A 27940-nucleotide genomic window follows, 5' to 3' on the forward strand; every position below is an offset into this window, starting at 1 on the left:
AGCTGTGATGTTATTTTGTGTTTGTGGTTCTGCTGCCACCTTGTGTAGCAAAGGTCAATTGCAGGACACCTATAAAAGAGTGGTGCTGGCATGTCAGAACCTACCGTTGATCCTGGTGTTGGCTTGGACAAATATCTTACGATCTTCTTTCCTCAGAAGCACAGTCTCACGAAGGCGCAAGAAGTTGTGAGTCCCGCTCTCGCTTACGGTGGAGTATCCGTCATAGAGGGCCTTGCCTTTGTCCACATCTGCTGTGGATTTAAAGACCTAACCACAAAGGAGAAATATCCTTAAGATTGTTAATTGTCAATTTACATAATCATAATCAAATGATGCGTGTCTAGTCACGTCTTGGCTGACAGACATGCCTGCAGTTTCCGAAGGAATTTGTGGATGGCGTCCTTTCCCACGGTGTGGATCTTGCTTCTGTCTATTGTGATTCGAGCATCGGGCTTGCCGTCCGTTCCTGTGACCTCCTCCAAGCCCACCAGGCCCTCTCCGGCCTCCAGCAGCACACGCAGGATCACGAATCGAGCCTGCATGTGAGCCTGAAATATGCCAGAACTTTAGATAAGCCTGCACAAATGAATAGATAATGGTATTAATATTATAATTATTATTCTGCCAATTGTTTACAACGGCAGTGTCGATAACACTGGATACTTCCTAATTGTTTCAAATTCAACATCACTTGTCCATTGCTTACTTTGGATTTATTGAGCTAGCAAAACTAGAAAAATGCTGTAAAAATGGTAAAAAAAATACCAACACTTAACACTAAACAAAGTAGCAATTAGCTAAAAGGCACCACTGCTCTACTGACAAAATGAGCAGAGATCGATAAGCCCGCCACAATGGATGTGCTGCCTGGCACAAAATGGCTGCGCTGCAGACACACAATGGGGGGATGAAACGTTTTTACACTTTCTACTGTATGTAAAATCTGCACCGCAACCACAGAATTTCCACATTGTAGGATAAATACTCTATCCTATATGTAACCTCGATAATTGTATGCAACTTTATTGTATATAATTGTCCACCATATTACAAACTACCGTACTTTGTATCAATCTATTTAAAAGGCCGTCTGTCGTGAGTACTCTTCTTGCTGCATCTCATTGCATCTTGTTGAACTTTTGAATCAAGTTCAATATATAAATATTTTATTTAATTGTGCCGCATGTGTATTTAAATGATTGTATTGATATAACTTAATTAGGGCTGCAACTAGCAACTAATTTGATAATCGATTAATCTGTTGATTATTACTTCGACTAATCGATTAATAATCGGATAAAAGAGACAAACTACATTTCTATCCTTTCCAGTATTTTATTGAAAGAAAAAACAGCATACTGGCACCATACTTATTTTGATTATTGTTTCTCAGCTGTTTGTAAATGTTGCAGTTAATAAATAAAGGTTTATAAAAAAAATAAAAAAATTTAAAGTAGCCTCTGCGCATGCGCATAGCATAGATCCAACAAATCGATGACTAAATTAATCACCAACTATTTTTATAATCGATTAGTTGTTGCAGCCCTAAACTTAATGTTCATATTGATGTTGAATTATAAGAATGGTGTAACTCATTGCTTGGTCCTGTTCATGCAGGCCAGGTTTAAAGACCTCCTTTAAAGACTACAACAAAGGACACGTTATATTCCTGGATTAAACACCTGGAGGGTGAGCTTCTAGGTCATCAGCCTGAAGCCCGAAAGCGGTCACCTGCTGGTGCTGTAGGAGCCGTCCTTGTATTTTTATATGTGTAACTCATACAACAACTGAACGTTTTGATCATGGACTAAACTATTGTGGTACTAACCATTGGGAATTAATAAGATGTGCACAGTGTAAATATTGCATTTTGTACATATTTGGGGGTTTGTCTACCTTTTAATATACTCACCTTGCCTCGCAAACCTGTGTTGAGTGTCATTAGCTCAACATTTCCTCCGAGCCCAATCTAGACTTGATACTTACCTATACATCATATATGCTACATATACTATCCCCAACCCTCTCGTGTAGCTAAATAGGAAGCGTGCTCGCAACATAGGTGTGTTCATTGTTGTTTACCTGTCTCCAGTTCTTGTTCTCAGGTGTGTAAAATTCCAAGCCGAGCAGTCCTCCTCGCACCATGCTCAGCCAGTTCACGTACACCACATCCTCCGCATCCTGGCCCTTGTGACCAAAAATACTGCAACACAACAGTACAAAGTAACATAAAAAATGTATTGCATACAAACATGGGAACTAGGTGACCCACCTGAGTACTTCCTTGTTGAGGCACAGATAGAGCCCGACACACTCCGCTCTGCATTCTTCATAAGAAGAGGCAATAATGGAGAATTTACTGTCCCAGGTCTCACTGTCCTGATACCAACTTGAAACCTAAATATGCACACAATTAGCAATTAGGAACGGCAGCTTTGCAACTAAACCCAAAGTTCATAAGTGCATTATTTGAAGAGCACCTGCTCGCCCGTTTCCGGGTTAGTGACTTTGCTCTGGTCGAAGTTGAACTTGCCCTTGTCATCCTGTAGAGGCATCCACGCACAAATGGGACACAGAATTATTAATAACATTCAGTTTGATAAATACATTCAAATCTGCCGCATTTGACTGACCTGGACAAACAACTTTCCGCTGCCGTGGCCTAACAGTTCATGAAGTCCGACCTGCACCTCAAATGATGGACTCTTCCACTTGATGAACAAATCCTGGCATAGACAGACACACAAACTGATGTGTATGTGTGTGTGTGTGCGTGCGTGCGTGTGCGTGTAATGCGTGTAGAATGATCTAATAACTAGCTTGTGAGCCTCACCTTGTCCTCCTCTTCCAGGAAGGTAAGCTTTTCTTTCTGGGTAGCGTAAGCAACAGCTAGCACATTTCCAAGTGAGACATTCTTAAAGCCTTCAGATTGCCTGATGTCATCATCTGTTAAAAATAATAAAAACAGACCAATGAGTGAGTTAAGCAAAACAAATCACAAATGATGATAGCACACATACAGTTGGGAATGTTGATCCCAGCTGGAATTCCACTGCCGGCGAAGGTGAGAACATCGAGGGACGTGAAGTCAGGCTTGAGGAAAGTGTCCTTCTCAAACTCCCTCGGCCAGGGAAGCTCAGGGAGCAGCACTTCTGCAGAGCTCACAAGTTTAGTGAAACGCTCGCTCATTGCTTTGTTCACGACTGCCACAAAACCTTAAAAAGTTGACACGGAGGGAGAGTTTTTATGAAAAGACAATGACAGCAGAAATACAGTTTCGGTCAGATTCAAAGCTACCTTCAAACTCCCCTCTGGAGCCAAAGGGGTCCCTGTAGCTCTCAATGAAGCCAATGTAGCTGAAAAAAGGAAAAGGGTTTCAGTATGAGAACCTGATCAAGAAGCAAATGGGTTACGGAGTCATACTGTTGTGTACTGTTTTATTACAGTAGGTAAGGTTCTATTTTTGCCTCATACTTCACTTAAAGCATGAGTGAAGAATGCACTACCCACCTGATAATGTCTTATGTTAATCTTCTCAAGAGACAGACACTACTATAGTAATTAAACCTGGTTATACTTTAAAGTAGTCCGTGTACAGCAGTACAGATTTGTTCTTCCCTAAAAATTTCTGACACTTAGGATTGTCTGACATAAGTGAGTAGTAATATGGGCTAAAATCTATATTGCAGCCTTTTGGGATGATATGTATCACAATGCATAATTTGGTATGTAAATAATCATTTCAAAATGAGTTACAAAGGCTACTACCGCAATTTGGCTGCGGACTTATACGGTAATATATGGTATAATTTCTATTTATATTATTTTTGTCAAAACTATTAATCAACTTGCTAATTTTACTATTAATATCTGGTTACTTTCTTTTGTTACATGATTCTATCGGCACTTCTGTTAAAATGTAATAAGCACCTTTTTTTCTGTTTGGATATTTTACATTAGTTTTGGGCGATTCTCCAAATTTGGTTATCGATCCAACACCAAGTAGTTATAGGGGCAGTATCAGTCATACCAATGTTCATACTTAAAATTTCCAAGATCATTGAATGATTACATTTTTGATCACAATTATAATCAGTCAACAACAGAGAATGGCCATGTAACAATATCAATCAAGTATTTGTATTATTTCCTACTTTTAAGTCGGCTTGAAATCCTTTGGTTTTTGCCATTATGGTCTTCCTGTGTCTAGTAAGTTATTTCCCAAGTTTGTAGACAATAACAAAAAAGACAAAATATTTTTGATCATAAAAAATATCGGTCTGATCGTATCGACCACATACTGATACTAAAGTTCGTATCGTTACTGTTAATATCTGTATCGATCAGCCCAACTCTGTTTACATTCAAGAGCTCTAGGTTAGCAGTTACAATATCCTCTTAGGGTGTGTAGGGTGGCATGTTTAGCTAGTCCTGGACCTCCAAAGAAACCTAGTTTGTATGCCACCATGGAGGCGAGGATTGCTGACCAAGAAGTGGTTTTGCACTGTAGATGGACATTGGTTGCTAGCGAGGATGATATAATGCATTGATTACACAGCTCGAATGTGTAATCAACATGCATTATCACTATATAACGATAGTATTAGAATCTATTGTTGACCAAATCTATATCCCGCAACTCTAAGTAAGATCATTGTGTCTTGCCTTCAGTCAGAGGCTACGAACACTGCCGCGGTTCATTGAGTGAACTATATTGTTTTGTCAACTTAAGTTAGTATGATCCTGAGGAGTAGTCAACATATGTTGTTATTGCACCTTTTCCAGAAATAACTTTATTAAAACATATACCAGTTACTAGGGGTCATATTGACACGTACTATTTTGGTATGTACGTAATAGCCTCTTAATTCATGTTATACTTTTTTTTTTTTTTTTTTTTAAGTCTACATACTAAGTTATAATTACCGTAATTTCCGGACTATAAGCCGCTACTTTTTCCCCTCGTTCTGGTCCCTGCGGCTTATACAAGGGTGCGGCTTATTTACGGCCTGTTCTCCGACACAGACAAAGAGGATTTCGGTGGTTTTAGTACGCAGGAGGAAGACAATGACACAATGATTAAAGACTGACTTTTCATATACCGGTAGGCTGGTTATTTTGATAACGTACAGGCGAGCACTTTGTATTACTTTGCACCGTTGTATTATTTGTACTCTGCACGAATACTGTTCGCCATGTCAAAGATGTGAAAGTTTGATTGAATGATTGAAAGATTTATTGTTAATAAATGGGACGCTTTGCGTTCCCAAACAGTCATCTCTGTCTCAACAATCCCCTCCGTGGTAGCAGGAACCCCTATATATTACGGTAATTACACATCAAAACCCTGCGGCTTGTAGTCGGGTGCGGCTTATATATGGAGCAATCTGTCTTTTCCCCTAAATTTAGCTGGTGCGGCTTATAGTCAGGTGCGGCTTATAGTCCGGAAATTACGGTAATTCACCTCTCAACGATTGGTCCTTTGTCTTTGATCCAATAGCGTGATCCCTCCTTGTGGGCTTCAACGGACCCAAAAGTGAAACTTCGCCTGTACTCCTCTAGCATCTTTTTCTGGTTCTCATTGGCAGCATGAGCCTGCGAATTCAAAGCCAGGAAAATTATAATTAGCTTCTCAATTGTATCATGCACACACTCATTCACAGAAAGTAACAAAATATTATAATCAAATGAGCACAAAAATGACAAGCATCCCGACCTGAGCTTTCTTAAGGTACTGGCAGACCCTCCCCATGAGGGTAGCGTAGTCCCCCCTTTTCACAGAGAACTCTTTTCCCTCAAAGTCGAAGCATCCACAGCTTGATTCACACTCGCCATCTGTTGTACAATCTATGGAGCAGTATCATAACACATTAAATTGTCTGTTCTTTATTATGATGGGAAATGTTACTCCGCTTTATTGGCAGTGCTGACCTTTGTTGACAGCTGAGGCCAAGCGCACCTCATAACAAGTTTTCTCGCCATTTTCCCTTTTAAAGAGCCGGGTGTTATAAGCAGACAGTTTCTAAAGGGAAACAGAAGTGAGACTTGGAAACAACACAACCCACAACCGGATATCAAGCCACTTTTACACAGAGATCTCACATTTTTGTGTGTTTTTATTGACCCTTTTACACCCATCAGGCTTACCTTTGAATCAAGAAACTTCTGTGCCAGCTCAGCGTCCTCCAGACAGCAGTTACCTGAGAAGTAGGTGGTAATTCCCTGAAAAAAGCACCGAATGACAATACTTCACAAGCTTACAGTGACAATATGAGCTTAGTTACCTCATTCCTATCACTTTAATTGAAAATAACTCAAATGTATAGCCTTTTAGAGGCTAAAAAGCTACTACCTTATCACCAAGCCCAAGTTGTTTCTGCTTGTCTTTCAGGGAGTCGATAAGACATGAACAACTATCCCAAAGAGCCCCCATTTCTTCAGGTTCATCCTGAAAAGCCTGACTAGCCCTCACTAGAGCATCCAACTTGCCCTGAGAAGACATGACAGATAAAGTATTAGTCACCGTCAGGGATGGTACCTTCCACATTTGAGTCAATACGGTACCTATTCCTGGCACTTGGAAATCAATAGCGGTAGTCAACAGTACTAATTTACCGTACTGTGTTCAAATGTGCTAATATTTTTTTATAGTTAATCAACATTTAACACAGAGCTCTGCTGTCCATTTGTTTTTACACTTTTGTGTCTTATTTGCAAGTACTATACGGTTTTCATGCAGTTGCAATTCCAAGACGTTAGATCAGGGGTGCACATTCGGTCTATCGCAAGCTACTGGATGATCGCAGAGGGGTTGTCGGTCAATTGCCAGCAAGGCATAAAAAAAAAAACACCTAAAAATTATCGATTATTTTTCTTCACTCTGATGTCACTTTCGTCACTTGATTGACATTCACGGCACCTGAGGAGCTTATGAAATGATGCTGTCTGCTGCTAGATCAATACGAAGAAAAAAAAGACCAGCAGGAACGCGACAAGCACGTTTTATTTCAACAGACTCTCGGCGTACATGCTGTCAAAAGTGTAAAGACCGACCGCACAGTTCCTGTCTTCACAATAAAAGTGCTGCGTCATCCTGCCTGCGCTAACAAAAAAGGGGTCTCAGAAAACTAGCGCACATAAGCTGGCGAGCTACGGAGTTTGTCTCTAATGTATGTATTGTAAAAAGTATAAAAACGACGAATAATAAGCTAAAAAAAACAATTATTTTCATATAGTATTTGAAAGAGGAGGATTTTTCCCCTGCACAGTGTAAATTTGAAGTTCTGGAACCTATCAGCACTAATCCTGTCTGATTCCAATCAACGCAAGTCATCAAAATAAGGTAATACACCAACTGCCAACTTATACTATTATGGTCTTCATTAAAAATAAGGAAGCTATATTTAGGGTTAAACGTGCTTGTATTTTTATTAAACCAATTTTACATTTACAAAAATATAAACATAAATACAAATACGCGCGTGAGGTAGATCCCGGTGTCGCGGGGGTGCTGGAGCCTATCCCAGCTGCACACGAGCAGAAGGCGGGGACAAGTCGCCACCTCATCGCAGACAACATTCACAATCACATTCATTCACGATGGCCAATTTAGTGTTGCCAATCAACCTATCCCCAGGTGCAAGTCTTTGGAGGAAGCCGGAGTACCTGGAAGGAACCCACGCAGTCACGGGGAGAACATGTAAACTCCCCACAGAAAGATCCTGAGCCCAGGATCAAACCCAGGACCTTCGTATTGTCAGGCAAAATGTAGAAAGAACCAATCCAACGTTAAATGGTCACTTCCCTTATAGTACCTGTTGCGGTTCCTTTACACCAGAGGTGTCAAAGTCAAGGCCCATGGGCCAGTTCCGGCCCGCAAATGAATTATCTATGGCCCCCGGGATGATATTTGCTTAGTGTTAGAACTGGCCCGCAGGCCACAGCCGCCTGTGGCTGTTTTGCACGCACCAATACTCCATCAGTGTTGGCGCTAGGAATTTTCAAAATGGGGTGCTAGGGACCTCATCAAGTCATAAAAATGGGGTCCCACAGTAAATTTTTGGGGTCCCACTTTTTTCTAACCATTTTGAAAACAAATGATGAATGTATGCATTATCCTGTTATAGCTCACATTCTATATTGTGTTTTGGAAAAAGATTGTCATTAACGTTATTTTAATTTAATTGTTATGCATATGTAAATGTATTCAGTTATAAACATTAATTAACTTTCTTCTTTCCTTCATGGATCTAAACTTTACCGCTGTCTATATTTTTTTCTATATTTTTATTGTAATATTTTCAGAATGTGTTTGCTCTATTTTTGGCCAAAGTAAGACAAAGAAAACAAAGTTGTCTTTATTTTGTAGTTTTAATGCCATGATTTTAATAGTGTGTGCACAGATTTTCCTCCATGCGGCCCCTGAGCTAAAATGAGTTTGATACCCCCGCTTTACACTGAACTGACTCAACACTAAGCTACTGATTGAAAGTGACAAATTTATATTTAACTCCCTACCAACTCAACTGTTCTTGTAGTAACTTACCACTAAATTTATTTAACGTAGTTATTAAGTCTTACCTTTACTTTGGCATGTAATGCTGTGTGGTGATCCCGCAAATTCTGCACTATATCGGATGTATTAAACCCTTTAGGCGCAACTTTCTCTTGGCAGATTTTGCAAATGGGGGAGCCGTTGTAAATTTTTTAGATAGCCAAAATGTTTCCACTCTGCCGACTTCAGGTTTTTTTTTTTTTGGGGGGGGTGGGGGGGGGGGGGGGGGGGGGTCAGTTTGTGACTTTGTCCTGATGCCATGTTTAAGTTAATACCATAGTATTGGCTACTGTAGTAGCATGCTAGCGTCTCTCGATAGGTGTGTATAAGCACGGCATTGCTAGTGTGAAATTGTTTTTATTTTGTGCAGGTTGTGTCAAACGTACTAGCATAATGTCTTTTTTATAGAGAGTGAGGAGGACTGAAACACACAGGGCCGTTGTGAGAATAGTAAAAATAATAAAACCGGTTAATCGTTGCATCCCTAGTATCAACAGACAGTATCTTTAAAAATACTAAATTGGGTACCTATGACATGTCAGTCTGTTTTAAGACTGTAAAACAATGTATAACGTTATGAAATAAAAAAAAATCTGCATACCTTAGGTAGGTTTGGGACAAACTTAGTGTCCCCGAAGGATTTGTAGTTTCCCATGTTGGCATAGAAACCTGCTGCATACACCAAGAAGGCCTGATGAACAGGACACAAAACTCAAAAGCACAAACCACAAACAATAGAAAAACACAAAAATGTGGTATACCTGGTACTCCTCTGAGCTGAGCCCAGCTGCACTTGCCACATGTTCCAGCTGCGCTGGCGTCTGCTTTCGGAAAATCCTCTGCAGCAAGACAAAGATGGTGGGCGACTCAGGCGATGTTTGCAGGAGCACTGCGAGGCCTCCATACCTTCAAAAGGCAGAAGGGGGATTTGTAGTAAAGTGCATTTCCCAATCCCTCTGTGCTAGCAGTCGTTTGATTACGTACCAGGACGCTCGTGACAGGTAGTGGGCATACATCTTCTCCTGAGAGGAGAGCAAGCGGAAGGCCTCGGTGCAGCCAAGAGCAGAGATGCCAATGTCATTTGGTAGGTAGTATTGAGAGTCTACCATCTTTGTGTTTGAGGTTGTCACTTGTGATGAGGAACTAAACTGTGGGAGTAAAAATGACAGATTTAACATTTAAATGTGTGCTCAAAGTGAAGAGATTGCGTCTAGCTAGTGTTCTTTATGCATGTACACTCTGATGACTGCATGTCCCTCAATGTTTTAATTCATTCTGTGACACCTAAACAGTAGACTTAATGTTTACAGCCGTAATTCTGCACTTTAGCCGGTTAATCTAGAAGGAAAACTCACTGACCAGGCGACACAGCACAACAACTTGTCATTACAATGCTCATTACTTTCTGCAAAACGCATGCGCATCGAAACAGAAAGCAACACAGACAACGTGTTCATAAAGTATGTTCGTCAAGGCATGTGTACGAATAAGAATAAGATAGTGAACTATTTTGGCCAATGTATCTATGACATTAAATTAAACAGTAAAGTAAGTGTGAATATGACAGGCTAGTCTGGGCTCAAACAAGCAACTTCAACTTGGTGTTAGCTCAAAATGAGCATTCATAGCCGTTACATTACAATATGGGCTTTCCTGGTATAAATCCACGACTTCTAGTAACACAAACGTAAGTCTCAATATCTACTTGTTTAAAAGCGAAGTTCCATCCAATGTTTATTTGAATCCTAATATGAATAAAAATGGTAATAGACAGCAAGAGCATGTTACCTTGTTGAGCTCGACAGCTACTGATTCACGTCAAACTGCAGTCTCATGCTATTCACTTCCTGGTTTGCTGCTACACAAACCCCGCCTTTTAACCAATCAAAGCGTGTGCATTGTGATGGACGGTGTAGAAAACCAATCACATAGTGGCTGTCCCGGTCTTTTTGTGTACGTTTTACAGCAGACGTTAGAACATTTGTTTACGTACAGCAGGTGTCATTATCATATTAGCATGTATTGAGACCTACAAATCCATTATAGAATACTTAAATGCTCATAACACTGATTATTATAGCGATAGAATGTGGATTTTTGATACGACTAATTATTGTGTTGACGTCATGGTTAAGGTACAACAAACCCCCCATTGTTCCATTGTTCGTTAAAATGTAGATTTACGTAAATGTATTCAGCTTCTGGAGGTTTTTCAATTTGCATGTGTTGTAAATTATTTCGTTGTCATTTGTGTGTGCAGGGGGGTGTCATATAAACGTTTTTCGTTGTTTAATCATTTTTCTTAGCCTAGATATGCAGTTTAAAACTGTCCTGCTACTCTTTTAGACTCATTACTACAGACGATCGCCACCTGCTGGTATGGCGGAGAACATGGTGAAACCTCCTGCTCATTGAAGAGGCCTCCAACAATTTCACATGTATTAATATCATACACATATTAAAAATGGTGCCTTTTCGTATACATCTGCATAATGAGCAATTATTGTCCAAATTAATCTCACATAAAGGTTGCACGGACACTTGAAGGATCCCTACATATAAGTGACATATGTATTTCAATTTTATCCCATCAAAACTTTCCCCAGCATCTGAACTGCTGTTTCTGCTTTGTCAGGGGTGGGTCGGGTGAGCGAGAGGAAATGCTTCCACTTGTCTCTTTGTGTCTCTCGCACTCCCTCCTCCCTCCCCGGCTGCGTGCGGTGAATCGAAGTGAAAGAAAGAAACATTAACAGCGGGAGGAGACTCTGCGAGAGAGGAAAGGAGGTGGCGAAAGCGTGTGAAGGACGCCGTCTCGCAAGGTATTTATAGCCGGCGGGACGTGGAGATAGGAGGCGAGGAAAGAGGAAGCACCCGGACACAATAAAGAAGAAGACAAAGAGAGAGGATGCTGAGGAGGAAGAGGAGTGTGTCATTTGGAGGCTTTGGGTGGTGAGTTGAACATTTTGTTTTTTTTGGCCTTTTGTTGACAGCATGGATGCTCATTTGTCTGCCTCACACACTCTTCGCTGTCAGGGTCTTTGAGTTCCTTTACAGCTGTGTCGCAATGACATCACAGCATCGTCTGCGTTTGGGATGGGTACGCCACACATTCAGCTTCATAACAATGACTCTGCTGTTGGATGTGACCTTTTTTCTCTGACTTTTAGTGTTTACTCAAGTTGGTCAGGACCCTAAATGCGTCCCGGGTTGTTTAAAAAAATAGTTTCAATAGTTTGCGTTTGTTGTAATACATTGTTTGTTGTGTCGAAGCTACAATTAGCTTGTCTCATGAAACACTCTTTTCATGGTAAACAATGTAAAATGGAAAAATCTGTTCCAGTGTTAAACTCTCTAATTTCTGAAAGGATCAACACAAATAGATGAAGCTGTAAAGGGTAACTGGACATCTTTTTTGGAATTTTGCCTATCATTCACAATTCCAATGTAAGAGAAGAACACATACTGTATGTGTTTTCATTTTTTTTAATGCAATATATTTTGTAAAATATGGCAATAATAAGGTGGCAGCTAGAGGAATACACTATTCTGGCCCTAAAGCCCTCTAAATAAACAGCTAAAACCGGCAACAATACATTTACATCTCATGACCTGAATATTAACCAAGTTTTAGCAATATTATTATAAGTGCTAATGCCAACAAACTATTTTTAGCTGCTCTGTGATCACAGAGAGCCAACTAGTTTATGCAGCTATATTGACATATTGAGCCAAAGTTAATTTTAGATTATACATCATGCCTCTCACCTGGACAGTAGAAAGCTATGGCCAAAAACCGAGAAGTTGGTCAACTTTGACCGTCAACTTAGACCCGGAGATTGCGGGAAAACCATGAAAAGACGCTTGTTTGCAGTAGTTTTTTAAAAAAATATTTTTATCATGTTCAGAGTTTATGAATCTAGTTTAGCACTTAACAATACTGCTGCATAATGCTGAGTGGTTGTTGTTGAAGGGAAAAGCAAACCTTGCTATGGGTCTGTGAAAAATAATGCGCCATACGCTTAAAATGATCAAAATACGTAAATATTACATGTTATTATGAATGTGCCTATTACCACTTTGCATATATACTTACAGTGTGTATATACAACGATAATGGAGGCTTTTGGATGTTTTTTAGAGTGCTGTATAGGCGGAATAGAGCAACTACTATTGACTGCATTGTTAGCAGACTTTTTCTAGCATGTATTCACGAGTTAAAATGCATTAAAAAAAAGAAAAACCTGTTTTCTTGTCCTACATAAAGATTGTGATTGATGGACAAACTATTTTACAAAGTGTAGTTTCCCCTTTAATGCAGAATATTCCATCATCCTTATTAATCTGGTAAAAATGTGTATGCAATTAATTTATGTGCTTTGCAGAATGACTCAAAATCCCTGAAAAATCTCTGGCTATGCATTACGGGTAGTTTGTCCAAGTAGTGTTACCGTTGCATCAGGGCAGTGGTTCTCAAACATTTTTCACCAAAAAACTTGGCTCTCCAAGTACCACAATAATGACCAACGTTAAAAAACAATAGCGTAGTAGGTCTAAGTACCTATTAAAGACATGGCAGAGGTTTTATTTAGCAAGTATATTAAAATGTTTTGGCAATTGTAACATTACACACAGTTTAAACAGTAACACTGTGTATGAAATTAGGAAAATAAAATGCAGTGATTATTTGGCGAACCACTAGATGGAGCCCGCGTACCAGTGCCACAGTTTGAGATTTAACGATATGAAAAAACTTGATTAATCGAATAAACTAATCGATTATTACTAAAATAATCGATAGCTGCATCCCTAAAAGCCTTAATGCCAAATGAGACGCATGGAACATGGTGGCAATGGCCTGTCTCAATGTTGTAGAATACCCTTACACACATGCCCTGGCCCGCCTCCAATATGGCCATATACTATATTCTTTCTGTGCATATAGAACTGCTACGGGGTAGAAAAAAAAGGTAAAAAACAAACAAAAACATGCTGGATATTACAGGTGGTATAAAAATGGGTTTCATGCTGCCTGCCAGTTCTGTGTAGACAGAACCATAACAATGGAAAATAGGTGGGAACATGCCAGCTTTTCCAGGCAGCATGAACACTAAACTCACCTCACTGATGCCATCTCTGTCACCTCCAGCAACAAGTTAGCAAGCAATTAACGGAAGCGCAATGGTTTTGCTGCTAATGTTTGCTGCAGCTGCTGTGTGGGCGACTTTGTGCTTTTTAAAGCAATAACAGAAACAAAGAGTAATTTAAATGTTGGGTGAAATAATGTATGTTTTGGCAGTTTCACACGCGATAAAAAAAAGCTGCTGTACACAGTACAGTAGTTAATAAACAACATGCGGTGTTCTTAGGCAGTTAGTTACTTCATCAAGACAAAGTCCTGCTTTCTGGTGGCTGCAGGAGGTTGTTTGAATGGTAATTATAGGAATGTCACTATAAGCAGGGGTGTCAAAGTAATTTTTTATTGAGGGACACTGTAACAGTGAATATATATGAATAGAAACGTATAATAATGTATGGGCAACGTTTTTGATTATTAAATTTTTTTACTAACATAATGAAGGATATATTAATTTCTAATAAAGTCAAGGCGACAAGCAGATATTTAATAATAATAATAATACCTGGGATTTATATAGCGCTTTTCTAAGTACCCAAAGTCACTTTACATGTTAAAAACCCATCATTCACTCACACCTGGTGGTGGTAAGCTACTTTCATAGCCACAGCTGCCCTGGGGTAGACTGACGGAAGCGTGGCTGCCAATTTGCGCCTACGGCCCCTCCGACCACCACCTATCATTCAATCAACATTCATTCACCAGTGTGAGCGGCACCGGGGGCAAGGGTGAAGTGTCCTGCCCAAGGACACAACGGCATGGTAAGAGGCGGGGAGCGAACCTGCAACCCTCAGGTTTCTGACACGGGCGCTCTACCCACTACGCCATGCCGCCCCCGGTAAGTATTTAATTTTGATTACCCTGCACCCCCGGACCCAAAAAATGCTTGTGACATATTGCATGATCAGATAATATTAAAGTGTAGAATATATGCAATTGCATGCAGTACATCTTTTGTCAAAATTGAAAGAATAAATTCAAAAAGTGTTTCATTATTTTCAGCCGTTTGCAGGCCACAAAAATGCAGGCCACTTAAATGATGTGGCAAGGCCACATAAAATGATGTAGAGGGCCATTTAAATGATGTGGCGGGCCACTTAAAATGATGTGGCAGTTAAAATGGCAGACCACATAAAATGATGTTGGGGCCACATAAACTAAGGTGGGGGCCACATAAAATGATGAGGCAGGTCATTTAAAATAATTTGGTGGGCGACTTTAAATTATTTGGTGAACCACATATACCACCATATTAAATGTTTTGGCGGGCCACATTTAATGATATGGCGAAATATGTGGCGGGCCAGATCTGGCCTCTGGGCCTTGAGATCTTAAGGTATAATATAAATATATTTATATACTGTATATGTATGTAATTATATGTATATGTATATATATTAGTATAAATACGTATATATATATATATATATATATATATATATATATATATATATATATATATATATATATATACGTATTTATACTAATATATATACATATACACGGTAGTTGACGTACAGTACAAAACATACATAAACCTATATGTATATATATATATATATATATATATATATATATATATATATATATATATATATATATATAGGTTTATGTATGTTTTGTACTGTACGTCAACTACCGTGTTTAAATGCAGAATTAAAGTGCATTTACCCCATTATTAATGAATTCATTTCATTTGCAGAACATGTCAAGGACCAATAAATACTAGCTGTGGGCCAAAAATTGCCCCCGAGCCACATCTTGGACACCACTGAGTATCTTAATTTTTTTCATACTCTTGTGGTGACCCAAACCATATAATGAGAGACATTCACCTAAGAGGACACTGTAGCTTTAAGAGAAGAAGCGGAGGGGGAGTTAGGAACTTCCGCTTCCGGTTGAGAGGTCGTTGTTGTTGTCGAATGTATGACATGCTATGTTGGAGCTAGTAAACTTCCTCGACTACGCTCACGTCTCCTGTCTCGTTGTTTACAAACTCCACATTGGTGACCCCGAGAATACGAACTACGAATACGAGCATGTCAGACAATGAAGGCGCTGACAATTTTGTTGACGCGGTACCCGCAGACGGAGTAGCTGCTGCTAACAACAACATGGCTAACGCGGTACCCGCAGGCGGAGTAGCTACTGCTAACAACATGGCTAACGCGGGAATCTACGCCGCTACTGTGAAGTTACCCGATTTCTGGCAGCATAACCCACGGCCGTGGTTTCAACACGTGGAAGCCCAGTTCCAGCTAAGGGGAATAACGCAGGATTCTACGAAGTACTTCCATGTAGTGGCGGCGTTGGACGCATCAACGACGGCGCGAGCGATGACACTGTTGGAGGCTCCACCGCCTGCTGGCAAATACGATGCTTTAAAGGCTTTCCTCCTGAAGTTATTTGAGCTGTCGGAGCTGGAAAAAGCGGACCGTTTACTGTCCCTACATGGCCTTGGTGACGGGAAACCGTCTGAACTGATGGAAAAAATGCTGTCTGTGCTGGGATCAGCCGACCCGGCGTTTCTGTTTACACACATTTTCCTGAGGCAGCTCCCCGCACCGGTACGCACACCGATAGCCAGTTCTCCACTCGCCGCCTCCAAGGACTACCGTGCTTTGGCCGCTGAGGCGGACAGGGTTTTCCTGGCCAACCGGCAACAGTTTGTGCATGCCCTGCTGCCCCACCAGGCCGTCCCGCCACCTCCTGTGGATGACTATGTGGACACCGCGGCTGCGGTGACGGCTCGCCGCCAACCTGAAGACGGGCTCTGTTTTTACCATGCCAGGTTCGGGGCCAAGGCGAGGCAGTGTCGCAAACCCTGCAGTTACAGGATTCAGGGAAACGCCAGGGCCGGCGCTCGTTAGCGGCTATGGGCGCCGGCCGTGACTGCAAGCTGTTGTTCATCAGGGACTCCTTGTCGGGCCGGCGGCTGCTGGTGGACTCTGGTGCGCAACGCAGTATACTACCAGCACAAGCTGTGGACACGATGACCGGCAGCCACGGCCCCCAGATGGACGCCGCCAACGGCACCTCCATTCGGACGTACGGTGTCAGGCGCGTGGATGTTAGTTTTGGCGGCCGACGGTTCGGTTGGGATTTTGTGATGGCTGCTGTATCCACCCCGCTGCTAGGTGCGGATTTCCTCTGCGCGTTCAACCTGCTGGTGGATATTAAGAACTGTCGCTTGATTGATGCCGTCTCTTTTGCGTCATACCCCTGCACGCTTGGGGGGGGCTGGGGCGTTGTGCCTCGCTAACACACTCGCCACCGGGGATCCATACCAACGCCTGCTCGCCGGTTTCCCTGGGCTCACCACGCCCACCTTTTCCTCGGCGGTGGCCAAGCACGGTGTGGAACATCACATCGCCACTGTGGGCCGCCCGGTTTACGCCCGGGCCCGACGCCTCGACTCGTCCAAGCTCGCAATAGCCAGGGAGGAGTTTTCGATGATGGAACGCCTCGGCATTGTCCGCCGTTCGGACAGCCCGTGGGCTTCTCCGCTACATATGGTTACTAAGGCCGGCGGGGGTTGGCGCCCTTGCGGAGACTTCCGTCGCCTAAACAACGCCACGACCCCCGACCGGTACCCCATACCGCACATCCAAGATTTCTCTTCCCACTTGGCGGGCGCTACCATCTATTCCAAAATTGACTTAGTGCGAGGCTACCACCAGGTACCGGTCCACCCGCGAGATGTCCCAAAAACGGCTGTCATCACACCCTTCGGGCTCTTCGAGTTCTTACGTATGCCGTTTGGCCTTACGGGGGCGGCGCAGACGTTCCAACGTCTTATGGACTCTGTGCTCCGGGACATGCCATTTTTGTTTGTGTACTTGGACGACATCCTTGTGGCCAGCGCGTCGGTGGAGGAACACATGACACACCTCAGGCAGCTGTTCGAGAGGCTTAGCGAGCACGGCCTCATCATCAACCCAGCCAAGTGTCAGTTCGGGGAGTCGTCCATCACCTTCCTCGGGCACCACATCACTCCGCAGGGGGCCGTTCCCCTGCCCGACAGGGTTGAGGCTGTCGCCGCGTTCCCCCGTCCCCCTACTGTACAGGCCTTGCAGGAGTTTTTGGGCATGGTGAACTTTTATAACCGTTTCCTGCCTCGTGCTGCACACGTCATGCGTCCCCTTTATGGGGCCCACCGGGGGAAGAAGTCTAAGGACAAGTTGGACTGGTCCCCAGAGATGGATGAGGCTTTTGAGGCTGCCAAGTCTGCGCTGGCCAATGCTGCGCTGCTAGCTCACCCGTCGCCGGCCGCCCCTATAGCCCTTACGACGGACGCCTCCGACTATGCCGTGGGGGCCGTATGTGAGCAGTGGGTGGCTGGTGGATGGCAGCCATTGGCGTTCTTCAGTAAACAGCTCCGGGGAAATGAGCGCAAGTACAGCACCTTTGATAGGGAGCTACTGGGACTTTTCCTCGCAACCAGACACTTTCGGTTCCTGTTGGAGGGCCGGCAGTTCACCGCTTTCGTGGACCACAAACCGCTGACGTTCTGCATGGCCAAAACTTCGGAGCCGTGGTCTGGGCGTCAGCAGCGCCATCTCACGGCGGTCTCTGAGTTCACTACGGACATACAACATGTGTCTGGCAAGGATAACTTTGTCGCCGACTGCCTTTCACGGGCTGTTGTTAACTCCGTTCACTTGGGGCTCGACTACGCCGCTATGGCAGCGGACCAGGCCAAGGACGCGGCCGTTCAGGACTACCGGTCGGGCCCTACGGCGCTGCGCCTGGAGGACGTGGCGTTCGACGCGGCTAACACTACCCTCCTCTGCGACGTCTCCACCGGCCAACCGCGACCCCTGGTGCCTGCTTCCTGGCGGCGCCGGGTTTTCGACACCGTCCACGGCCTTTCACATCCTGGGGTGAAGGCCTCGACCAAGATGGTGAGTGTCAAGTTTGTTTGGCCGGGGCTCCGCAAGGATGTTAGAGCCTGGGCCAGCTCGTGTGTGGCGTGCCAGCGCGCCAAGGTGCACCGCCATACCAAAGCCCCTTTGGCGCCGTTTGTGGTTCCAGAGAGGCGGTTCGACCACGTGAATGTTGACCTTGTGGGCCCTCTGCCTCCCTCCCGTGGTTATACCTTCCTCCTCACTATTGTGGACAGGGCTACCAGATGGCCGGAGGCTATCCCCTTGTCCTCGACGACGGCCGCGGAGGTGGCACGGGCGTTCATCGGCTGCTGGGTGGCCCGTTTTGGCACGCCTGGTGACATCACAAGCGACCGAGGCTCCCAATTTACCTCTGAGCTCTGGACGGCGGTTGCTGAGCACCTCGGGATGAAGATCCACCGCACTACTGCCTACAACCCGCAGAGCAACGGACTGTGCGAGCGGTTCCATCGGGACATGAAAGCAGCTCTGCGGGCCAGCCTCACGGGCGGCGACTGGGTGGACCGGCTTCCGTGGGTCATGCTCGGCCTGCGTTCAGCCCCTAAGGAGGACCTCCAGGCATCCGCCGCGGAGCTGGTGTATGGCGAGCCTCTACGGGTTCCAGGGGCGTTCCTTCCGACTGCTACGGCTCCCTGGTCGCCCGCCTCTCACCTCAGTGCGTCCCGGAGCGCTGCTGACGCCTTCGTTCCCGTTCCGACGTCTCGACACTGCCTTCCCCAGTCCTACGTCCCCAAGGATCTGCCATCGGCGAAATACGTCTTCATAAGACACGACAGCCATCGGTCCCCGCTGCAGCCTCCATACGACGGGCCCTTCCGTGTCCTGGAGGCGGGGGATAAGAACTTTGTGGTAGACATGGGGGGCAGACCGGAGCGGGTGGCTATAGACCGTCTCAAGCCTGCTCACGTGGACATTGGGGAGCCGGTGCAAGTGGCCCTGCCGCCGCGACGGGGGCGCCCTCCTCGGTCGGCCCCTGCGCCTGCCTCTCTTCTGGCCCCAGCTCCACCTGTGGCTCGCGTTTCGGGCCCATCTGTTTCCCCTCCTGTCAAGCACAGCCGTTACGGACGGAAGGTCCTCCCCCCGGCCCGTCACCTGTTGTCCCATTGACTTTGCACTGTGTTGGTTACTGTTCATTTACTGCAGGGTCATGTTTTTCTGTTATGCAATTGCACTTTTTCTGTTTTGCAGGGTTTTGTGTAGGTGAATTCTGGGGGGGGCCTGTGTGGTGACCCAAACCATATAATGAGAGACATTCACCTAAGAGGACACTGTAGCTTTAAGAGAAGAAGCGGAGGGGGAGTTAGGAACTTCCGCTTCCGGTTGAGAGGTCGTTGTTGTTGTCGAATGTATGACATGCTATGTTGGAGCTAGTAAACTTCCTCGACTACGCTCACGTCTCCTGTCTCGTTGTTTACAAACTCCACACTCTAAAACATTTCTAAAAAAAAAAAAAAAAAAATTTGTAAAGGTTATTTTTTACGCTAAATCCACACATTTTGAAATACCAGTACAGCGACAATACCATGATGTTTTGTTCTAGCACAAATGGATCGCGGTATCTGCCACTGTCACATGACTATCTCATCTTTGTCAGAGAGAACATTCTGGAAAATAAAAACTAGAGTGTGGAAACTGTTACGCAAGCCTTTTAGCCAGCCCTCTGTTCTTTCTTCACTTTCTTGTTTCTTTCTATATTTCCTTACCTTATCTTTTTTCATACCATATGTTCTCTCCCTACATCATTCCTCCCTGCAGCTCCATTCCTCCGTCATCCACGTCGGAGCAGAGCTAATAGAGTTGCATTATTGAATAATGCAGGAGCAGCTTCAGGGAAACTGCTCAGATGAAGTAGTCCATTTGCAAACAGTCCACCCGTGCCCCCCATCGCCTCCACTGGTTGTTGGATTGAATCTCTCTGTGATAGTGTAATACTCGCAACAAATTGAGGCTTTTACGCTAACACAACACGAGGTGCACCTACACAATCGAATGAGTACAAGAAGTGTGCACAGATAATGATTGATTAGCACTGATTGCATCACACTATGTTCCTTTCGCCGTGTAGCTAAATAAACTAAACTGCATCAATGTCAAACTAAAGTGTTAATGTTCATTTGAGTTAAATATCCAACACTTATGATCAGTTATTTTTACTTCTATTTCATGCCTGCGAGGAGCCTACAAAGTCGGAGTTACAAAAGTGGTAGAATTTTTGGAGTTTAAAATATGCCACAGAAGACAAAACAACACAACACACCTTGTGAAAATCCATCTCAGTGGTGGGCATCTTAAGGCTTGAATTAAAATAGGTAAAGTGTGATGATAGTTAGAAGTTTTGGGACCCCTGTTCTAGACCAAAATTCACTTCATATTCTCTACTGCTCACTAATGTTACCATAAGAAATATGGGGAAATAACGACAAAAGTACATTGCATTTACTATTTGTGTTACAAAAAGGATCCGTTAGAATAATTCATATTGTTGGATAAAGAGAAGATGCAAACCCTTAAAATCTGAAATATTGAAATTCATTGATTTGGTACATTTGCAAACAGATTAATTATGCACAAAGCAAACTATAAACTGCTCTCCAAAATTGCGCAGCAATTATTCTCAACAAAAGAGGAGAAATATAACCTCAGAATCTTTTTTTACTTAAAGCATTTGTATGCACGTACAACACTTAAAACCTTTGGTATATCAGTATGTGGAATTAAATTGTGAAATGGATTAAGCAAAAGAAACCAGACAATGTGGTAGTATCCAATTTAAGAAACTGTTCAAACTACAAGTGTTTACAAAGTACAAAGACGGAGAATTATGATAGACATCTTCAACTTATTGAAAATAAGATATTATTTATCTCATTAAGTAAATTATAACTAACTTAAGTAGATTTAAAGACAATTGTTGTATTTAGAATGCATTGATGTAAATTGTGTACAATTTGAGAACAGGAAGTGAACATCCATCCATCCATCCGGGGGTGCTGTAGCATATGTGTTAGTAATTGCTATGAATTTCCTACTCCTTTTCAGACATGTTGTAAAGAAAAATGAAAATATGTAAAAATAAATAATGTATCATGATGTAACTGTCTACATCTTCGAAATAAACTTCAACCAATCCTAAATCCAGAAATGGAAATAGCGGTGGGTACCGTTCACATTTGAACCAATATGGTACCAATTCCCTGTACCTGGGAATCAATACCGGTACTCAACAGTACCAATGTTCAGTACTTTTGTGTGTGTTAATAAATAATTATTGTTTTTGACAATTTTTTTATTGCAACATTTAAAAAATAGCTGATTATGATAACTGCTGTCTAGTTGTTATACCTTTTTTTATCATAACATTTCTGAGTCTCATTTGCAAGTATGGCAATAAGTTGCAAATGCAGTTGCAAGTCCAAGATGTTAGATGGCAATAGTGTATAGTTTATGGTGCATTGGCTAGTCAGTTCAGTCTTTGCTGAATCTAGTCTTTTGTTGCGCCCTAAAAGTGTCAATGCTGTAAGTATTGTACACCAGCTGTTTGATTGTAATGTGCATCTTAGTTGTAGATTTCATTGACAAATTTGGAGGTGCTAAAATCGCCAGGTAAAATCGCTAATCAGTGGCATGTCAATTGCAAAGCCAATGTATAGCAGCATCAAGCTAGCGCATTCTTGGAAAACTGTAGCCTTACTTAAATTACTTTGGAGCGTTTTTTGAGTTAATTTCTTTGTTGGCATTGGAAATTGCAACGTTACCCAAAGGTAGTTTGATGAGTCCGCTTTCAGTGCTGCTGGAGTGATCGCCAAGTGCCGAAGTGCAAAGAGAGTCGGAAACCGGGCATGACGTCGCATACAACCCAGGTAGCGTAACATGGCACCGTTGGATTTTATGTGACTCTGTGCCCGGTAGGACCGGCAGGATTAGGTCGGTGCCAAAAAAATTACCGGATTCTTTACCCATACCTCAACGCGACATACCAACACGTCTGGCTGCTCTGTAACGGCATAAAGCATTTTACCAAACAGATGCTAACGTAAATAGCATGTAGCTGTAAAAATCAGGGCTAATTACTAGCATATACTAGAGAAGCTTGCTAACAAATAGCACACTTTTAGTGTACATTAATCTCCATCATGTATTTTTAATGGCAGTAAAAAAAAGTAGTTAAATTGTTACGTAAAACATTGCGTGTACAGTTATTTACAGTTCAATACCTTTCTTTTTAAGGAAGTTTTTAACTGTTGATGCCTTTTAGTCTTAGTATTTTATCTGTTTTAATGGCTGAGCTTTGATTGTATTGTTATTTTTACTGTAGTACTTTGAGATTTAGTTAAATGAAAACTGTGTAACAAATAACATCTATTATTATTTCATTATTTCCCATGGGAGAAACAGATTGTGTTCAACATTTCCACAAAAAACGTGCAATGACAACCATGTAACTAAATAAGACATAAGAAAGCCTCTGGCTGCTCAGAACATTATAAGCCATACAGTTAGTAATAATACAAAACGTTTCCTAAGCAGATACTAACATAAATTGCACATTGCTGCAAGAATCAGGGCCAATTAATGTAAATGACCAGTGAAGCTTGCTAACAAACAGCACATGCGTAGTTTAAAGTTGAACATGTTGCTTGTACGTTGCCTGTACAGTAAATAAAGGCCACAGTTTTGACCCTGAAAGAGATATACAGTACTGACGAGCTTAATTGGTTCTGTGACGCAGTGCTCAACTCAAAACACTTGTATCGCAAATCAGTGTCTACCATTGTAATTCATTGAAATCAATTTAACAGGTGCTTGCCCCGCGCACCGCCAACATCTTAATGTTAACATGATGTAACATGCCTTTTAAAAAGAAAAACAAACTTTTAGATAATAAATATTGTATAAAACAATACCATAGAATGTACTAAAAACTACAGTAGTTGTATGAAGTAATGTAATAATGATGTACAGTATTAAAGGGGAACTGCCAAGCGTCTTTTTGTGTCGTTTTTCGCCATTTCCAAAGTCAAAGTGTAACAACTTGTTGTATTACATCCTCATCCTTCTACTATCCAGGTGAGAGGCATGAACCTCCACGAGCAGTGAAGCGAGAAAGCAGCTGACCAGTCGATATTGTCAACATGGGCACACAAGCTTGTGATCACGGCGCAGCTATAAATAGTTAATGTGTGTTAGCGTTTATAATAACAATATAAAAAATACTTGGTTAATATTCAAGTCACGACATGTAAATGGGGTATTGTTGGCGGTTTTTGGATGGTGATTTATTGTTTTTTTTTTTACTGTCCTCCCACTGGCTTCGCTGTGAGCAGAGTTTTATGTACGTTTATTTAAGAGTTAGAATGCAATAAAAAAATCTATCTGTCGTCATGTCGATTGTGAACAATAGGCAAAATTCACAAAAAAGTGCAGTTTCCCTTTAAGTTTGGAGAGTGGACTTCTACAGTATCTCCTTCCAGCTGCTGCCCCCGTCAAACACACCATCAGCAGCTTTTCCATTTTTTCATGGATAAATGTCCGCGTTAGACTCATTCTGCTTCAGTATGGAGCAGACTAGCAGTGATACACTCAAACTGTTTGCCAAGTTGGGTACACATTGTCATATTCTTGATGATCCATTTCTTCAATTCAATGAATATCATCCGCTTCTTTTTCTCACACTCACTTTCTTCCATCCAATACTTGAAAAACAAAGTTATGTCTATCTCTAGCTTTAAGCTATTGCTAACAAGTGAGACCAGATGTTTTGTTTGGATCTTACGGGGTTCACTGTGACATTTGCTTCACCAACTAATGGTGGGGATGCTTGTAACAAAAATGTTTTTTAAATATAAATTAAAGCATAAAAAAAAAGCAGAGAGACATCTCTTATCTCAAAACACTCTTAATTTGAGGTACCATTGAACATTATTACCTATGGGATTGTATTTAACTCTGGAAGTTGTATTAAAAAGCCTACTTGAACCACATTGTAGAAGTATTTATTGCCAGAAAACTACTTCAAGTGATGAGGGATAACATTTGTTTACAGGTTCCCCTCAATCTAAACAATTAGACCAGACTGCCTGTGACAGTCACAGAAAACATCTATAGGGGCTATTATTTTTTCATTTTATTCAAATAAAAAAAATGAAAATTAGCATAACTGCTGACGAAGAAATAAAACAGATCACATTAATATGATTTCCTGCTTGCGTTGCTTTATTGCCATTTTTTATCTTCCAGTTCTGTTTGTGTGATTTAATAGGTAGGAGATGGTGGAGAGAGGGGGGATGCAGCACTTTAACAAATAGTGCTTTTATTGCTTTGCACCTCCACAGTCACATCTCTCCTCCACTCTGGCTGCTAGGGTTAATCGAGTATGTGGATGTTAATATGTCCTTCACACACCTGACTTGTCTTATTGCACTTCCATACCTGCATCATCGAGTGTGTGAGTGCACTTTACCTTAACTGCATGTCTTTTTCTCCCCGCAGGATTGACAAGTCTTCCGTCAGCGCGCTGCGAGCTCGGTGAGTGACACATCCCAAACCTACATGTTATGTAACAAAAAGATATATATTTACAAATGTTTTCATATCATAGGTTTGAATGAGGAAATTGTTTGATCGGTTCTAAATCAATGAAAACAAGTTATTTGCAGTAGTAATACACAGCAGAACCCTGCATATTTACACTTTTTTTCTGCTTTAAAAATGGTAAATAATGGAATGGACACCTATGTAGGAATCTGTCATAATGATGTTTTTCATGTTAGTAATGTAATGTTAGTTCAATTTGTATGAATTTATGTTGGAAAATATTTATAAGCTGTAATAATAATTAACTATTAGTTTTGCGTTTCCTAATGTAATAAATATTATATGATCATACATTACAATCTTTTTTGTTAAAACAAAAATAAATATCTGAATGACTTATGATTTTAAAGCAAGTTATCCATAAAATTTAACATTGTAAAAATGACAATACATTTTTTTAAAACAACTGGCTGCTCAGTTGCCACAATTTTACTGTAAAAAAAACAGTGGTACCGTTTTTGTATTTACAGTAATACATTGCAAAAACAACAACCATAGATTTAACGTTAAAAAAAACTGGCCACTCTGTCGCTAGAATTTTACCAGTAAAAGATCAGTGGTGCCATTTTTCCATTCATAATAATTAGTAATATGTTGAAAAAAACATAACCACATCAGAAAGCCCCAGGTCAGCCATCCCAGCATGTTAGAACCCTATTTTGCAAAACCAACATTTCATACCTATTGGTATGTGTTGTGTATTTGGGATCTGCATAAGTCCCGAAAATTTTAAATCAAACAATGGAGGCATTGCGGAGATATTTATAAAACTGTCTTGCCTTCCTTCATACTTCCCCCAAAGGAGCTGTTTGGAATTTTCCCCAATTGTGACGTCAGCTCCATATTCTTTGCTGCTCAATCGCAGGGTGAAAATAGACTTTTTGTTCCGCCCCTACGCGCACCTAGCCTTACTGTGGCCAATCACGCAACCGGTGCATCTTTCCAAACACCCATCAAATGTCCAACTCCAGCTTTTGGATCCCCAATCACAGCGTGAATACAAACGTTCTTGTCCCGCCCCTCGGCACGCTACTTCCAGAGTAATCCCTAGTAAATTGAAAGGTAAAAACGTTTGTATTTATCAATATCACCTTATTTGACAGCAACCTCTTATCCAATAAACATATGCTATTGTTGTTTTGCCCTCATTTTGACGGTAAAATGCCGTCCAAGCACCCCAAAATCCATTAGGCAATGGATGAATAGTGAGTGTCACATGTATTGTAAAGACACTTGTTGCATTTTGGATGTATTGCCCGGGTTATTAGCAGATGCATGAGCGCTGCCCGTTGCTGTATTTGTCATCTTTGCATGGGAATAATTTTTGCCATTGTTGCTTGTGTTAGGCTTTACTAACTATTTTACTGAACATTCTTTAGTCAAATTCAGTTAAAACTACTTTCACAAGGAACATGCTCATAACTGATTTTATTAACAAATGAGAACTAAATGAGTAAATGTCATGAAAATCTATTATTTTCTCAGCCCGCCACAAATTGGTCAAGCCCCCTCTTAGCCCCGGGAGAGAAAAAATCCTGGAAGCCGTAGAAGTCCACTCTCCAAACTAAATGTTGTACACTATTATTACATTACATCATAAATCTACTGTAGTTGTTAGGAGCAAATTCTATTGTAGGCTTTTTATACAATATGTATTATCTAAAAGTTTGTTTTTCTTTTTTAAAAGGCATGTTACATGTTAATATTGTGCTGTTTTGGGGGGAAGCACCAGTCAAATTGAGTTCATTTCTTTCAATAGGAGACATTGATTTGAGATACAAATGTTTTGGATTAAGAGCTTTGTCACAGAACCAGTTAATCTCGTAAACTGAGGTACTACTGCATTATTATTTACAATGCAATGCAGTTTATTGCTTTACTTTGACTTACAGTCAAATTAACATCGAACATGAAAAGAACCATGGCTTGAACTTGAATTTTTCTTCTTTGTCTTACTTTGGCCAAAAATAAAACAAACATATTCTGAAAATATTACAATAAAAATATAGAAAAAAATACAGGCAGCGGTAAAGTTTAGATCCATGAAGGAAAAGAAGAAAGTGAATGAATGTTTATAACTGAATACATTTACATATGCATAAAAATGTGTTTTCTTTTCTATTATTTTTTAAAATTAATTAAGTAACGTTTATGACAATCTATCCATCCATTTTCTACCGCTTGTCCCTTTTGGGGTCACAGGGGGTGCTGGAGCCTATCTCAGCTGCACATGGACGGAAGGCGTTTATGACAATCTTTTTCCAAAACACAATATAGAATGTGAGATATGACAGGATAATGCATACATTTATCATTTGTTTTCAAAACGGTTACAAAAAAGTGGGACCCCCAAAAATTTACTGGCGGCTGTGGCCTGCGAGCCGGTTCTAATATCAATCAAATATCATCCCGGGGGCCATAGATAATTAATTTGTGGGCCGGATCTGGCCCGCGGGCCTTGACTTTGACACCTCTGGTCAGGTGCACTACCAAGATGTTGGTAATATTTGTTTAATTACTGTATGTTGCCAAAATCACATACAAATATTGATTAAACATGACAAAAACACACTTAAAACACAATAATTGGATCGATGTAACTACTTTCTTCTGTTGTTGTTGCCATGGCAAAATTAGGAAAATACAGGTCTTCAATTTAATTGGACAAACGCCACACAAAAAAACATTGGAAAGCGGAGATTTTAATTCTGCCTGCGACAGCTAGGGGTCAAAATACGCATCCTCCTAGTC

At 41.7% G+C, this 27940-nt stretch overlaps 2 protein-coding genes across 4 annotated transcripts in view; one reads left to right on the plus strand and one right to left on the minus strand.

Annotated features, from left to right (window-relative positions):
• dpp3 (dipeptidyl-peptidase 3) overlaps window positions 1-27940 on the minus strand; it is a 28834-nt gene that overhangs the window by 542 nt on the left and 352 nt on the right. The window contains exons 2-19 of one of the 2 annotated variants that reach the window (XM_062048809.1): window positions 25056-25140; window positions 9539-9702; window positions 9316-9460; window positions 9156-9245; window positions 6353-6490; window positions 6148-6222; window positions 5932-6022; window positions 5717-5847; window positions 5465-5595; window positions 3298-3356; window positions 3021-3215; window positions 2834-2946; window positions 2634-2726; window positions 2481-2543; window positions 2273-2397; window positions 2083-2203; window positions 369-548; window positions 105-267 (exon numbers count right to left, since the gene is read on the minus strand). In XM_062048809.1, coding sequence (XP_061904793.1) covers window positions 105-267; window positions 369-548; window positions 2083-2203; window positions 2273-2397; window positions 2481-2543; window positions 2634-2726; window positions 2834-2946; window positions 3021-3215; window positions 3298-3356; window positions 5465-5595; window positions 5717-5847; window positions 5932-6022; window positions 6148-6222; window positions 6353-6490; window positions 9156-9245; window positions 9316-9460; window positions 9539-9702; window positions 25056-25140 — 2162 coding nt within the window. Of the gene's footprint in view, window positions 1-104; window positions 268-368; window positions 549-2082; window positions 2204-2272; window positions 2398-2480; window positions 2544-2633; window positions 2727-2833; window positions 2947-3020; window positions 3216-3297; window positions 3357-5464; window positions 5596-5716; window positions 5848-5931; window positions 6023-6147; window positions 6223-6352; window positions 6491-9155; window positions 9246-9315; window positions 9461-9538; window positions 9703-10342; window positions 10487-25055; window positions 25141-27940 lie in introns of those variants that run through there. The other variant, XM_062048810.1, reaches the window with a different exon arrangement.
• The window catches only part of LOC133650982 (rap1 GTPase-activating protein 2-like), a 44134-nt gene continuing 26769 nt past the window's right edge, over window positions 10576-27940 (plus strand). For both annotated transcript variants that reach the window (XM_062048811.1, XM_062048812.1), the window contains exons 1-3: window positions 10576-10689; window positions 11190-11503; window positions 25085-25120. In XM_062048811.1, the coding sequence (XP_061904795.1) occupies window positions 11460-11503; window positions 25085-25120 (80 nt within the window). In that variant the 5' untranslated portion in view covers window positions 10576-10689; window positions 11190-11459. The remainder of the gene's footprint in view (window positions 10690-11189; window positions 11504-25084; window positions 25121-27940) is intronic.

The sequence above is a fragment of the Entelurus aequoreus genome, linkage group LG05 (genome assembly GCF_033978785.1).
Source record: "Entelurus aequoreus isolate RoL-2023_Sb linkage group LG05, RoL_Eaeq_v1.1, whole genome shotgun sequence".
NCBI classification, from domain to species: domain Eukaryota; kingdom Metazoa; phylum Chordata; class Actinopteri; order Syngnathiformes; family Syngnathidae; genus Entelurus; species Entelurus aequoreus.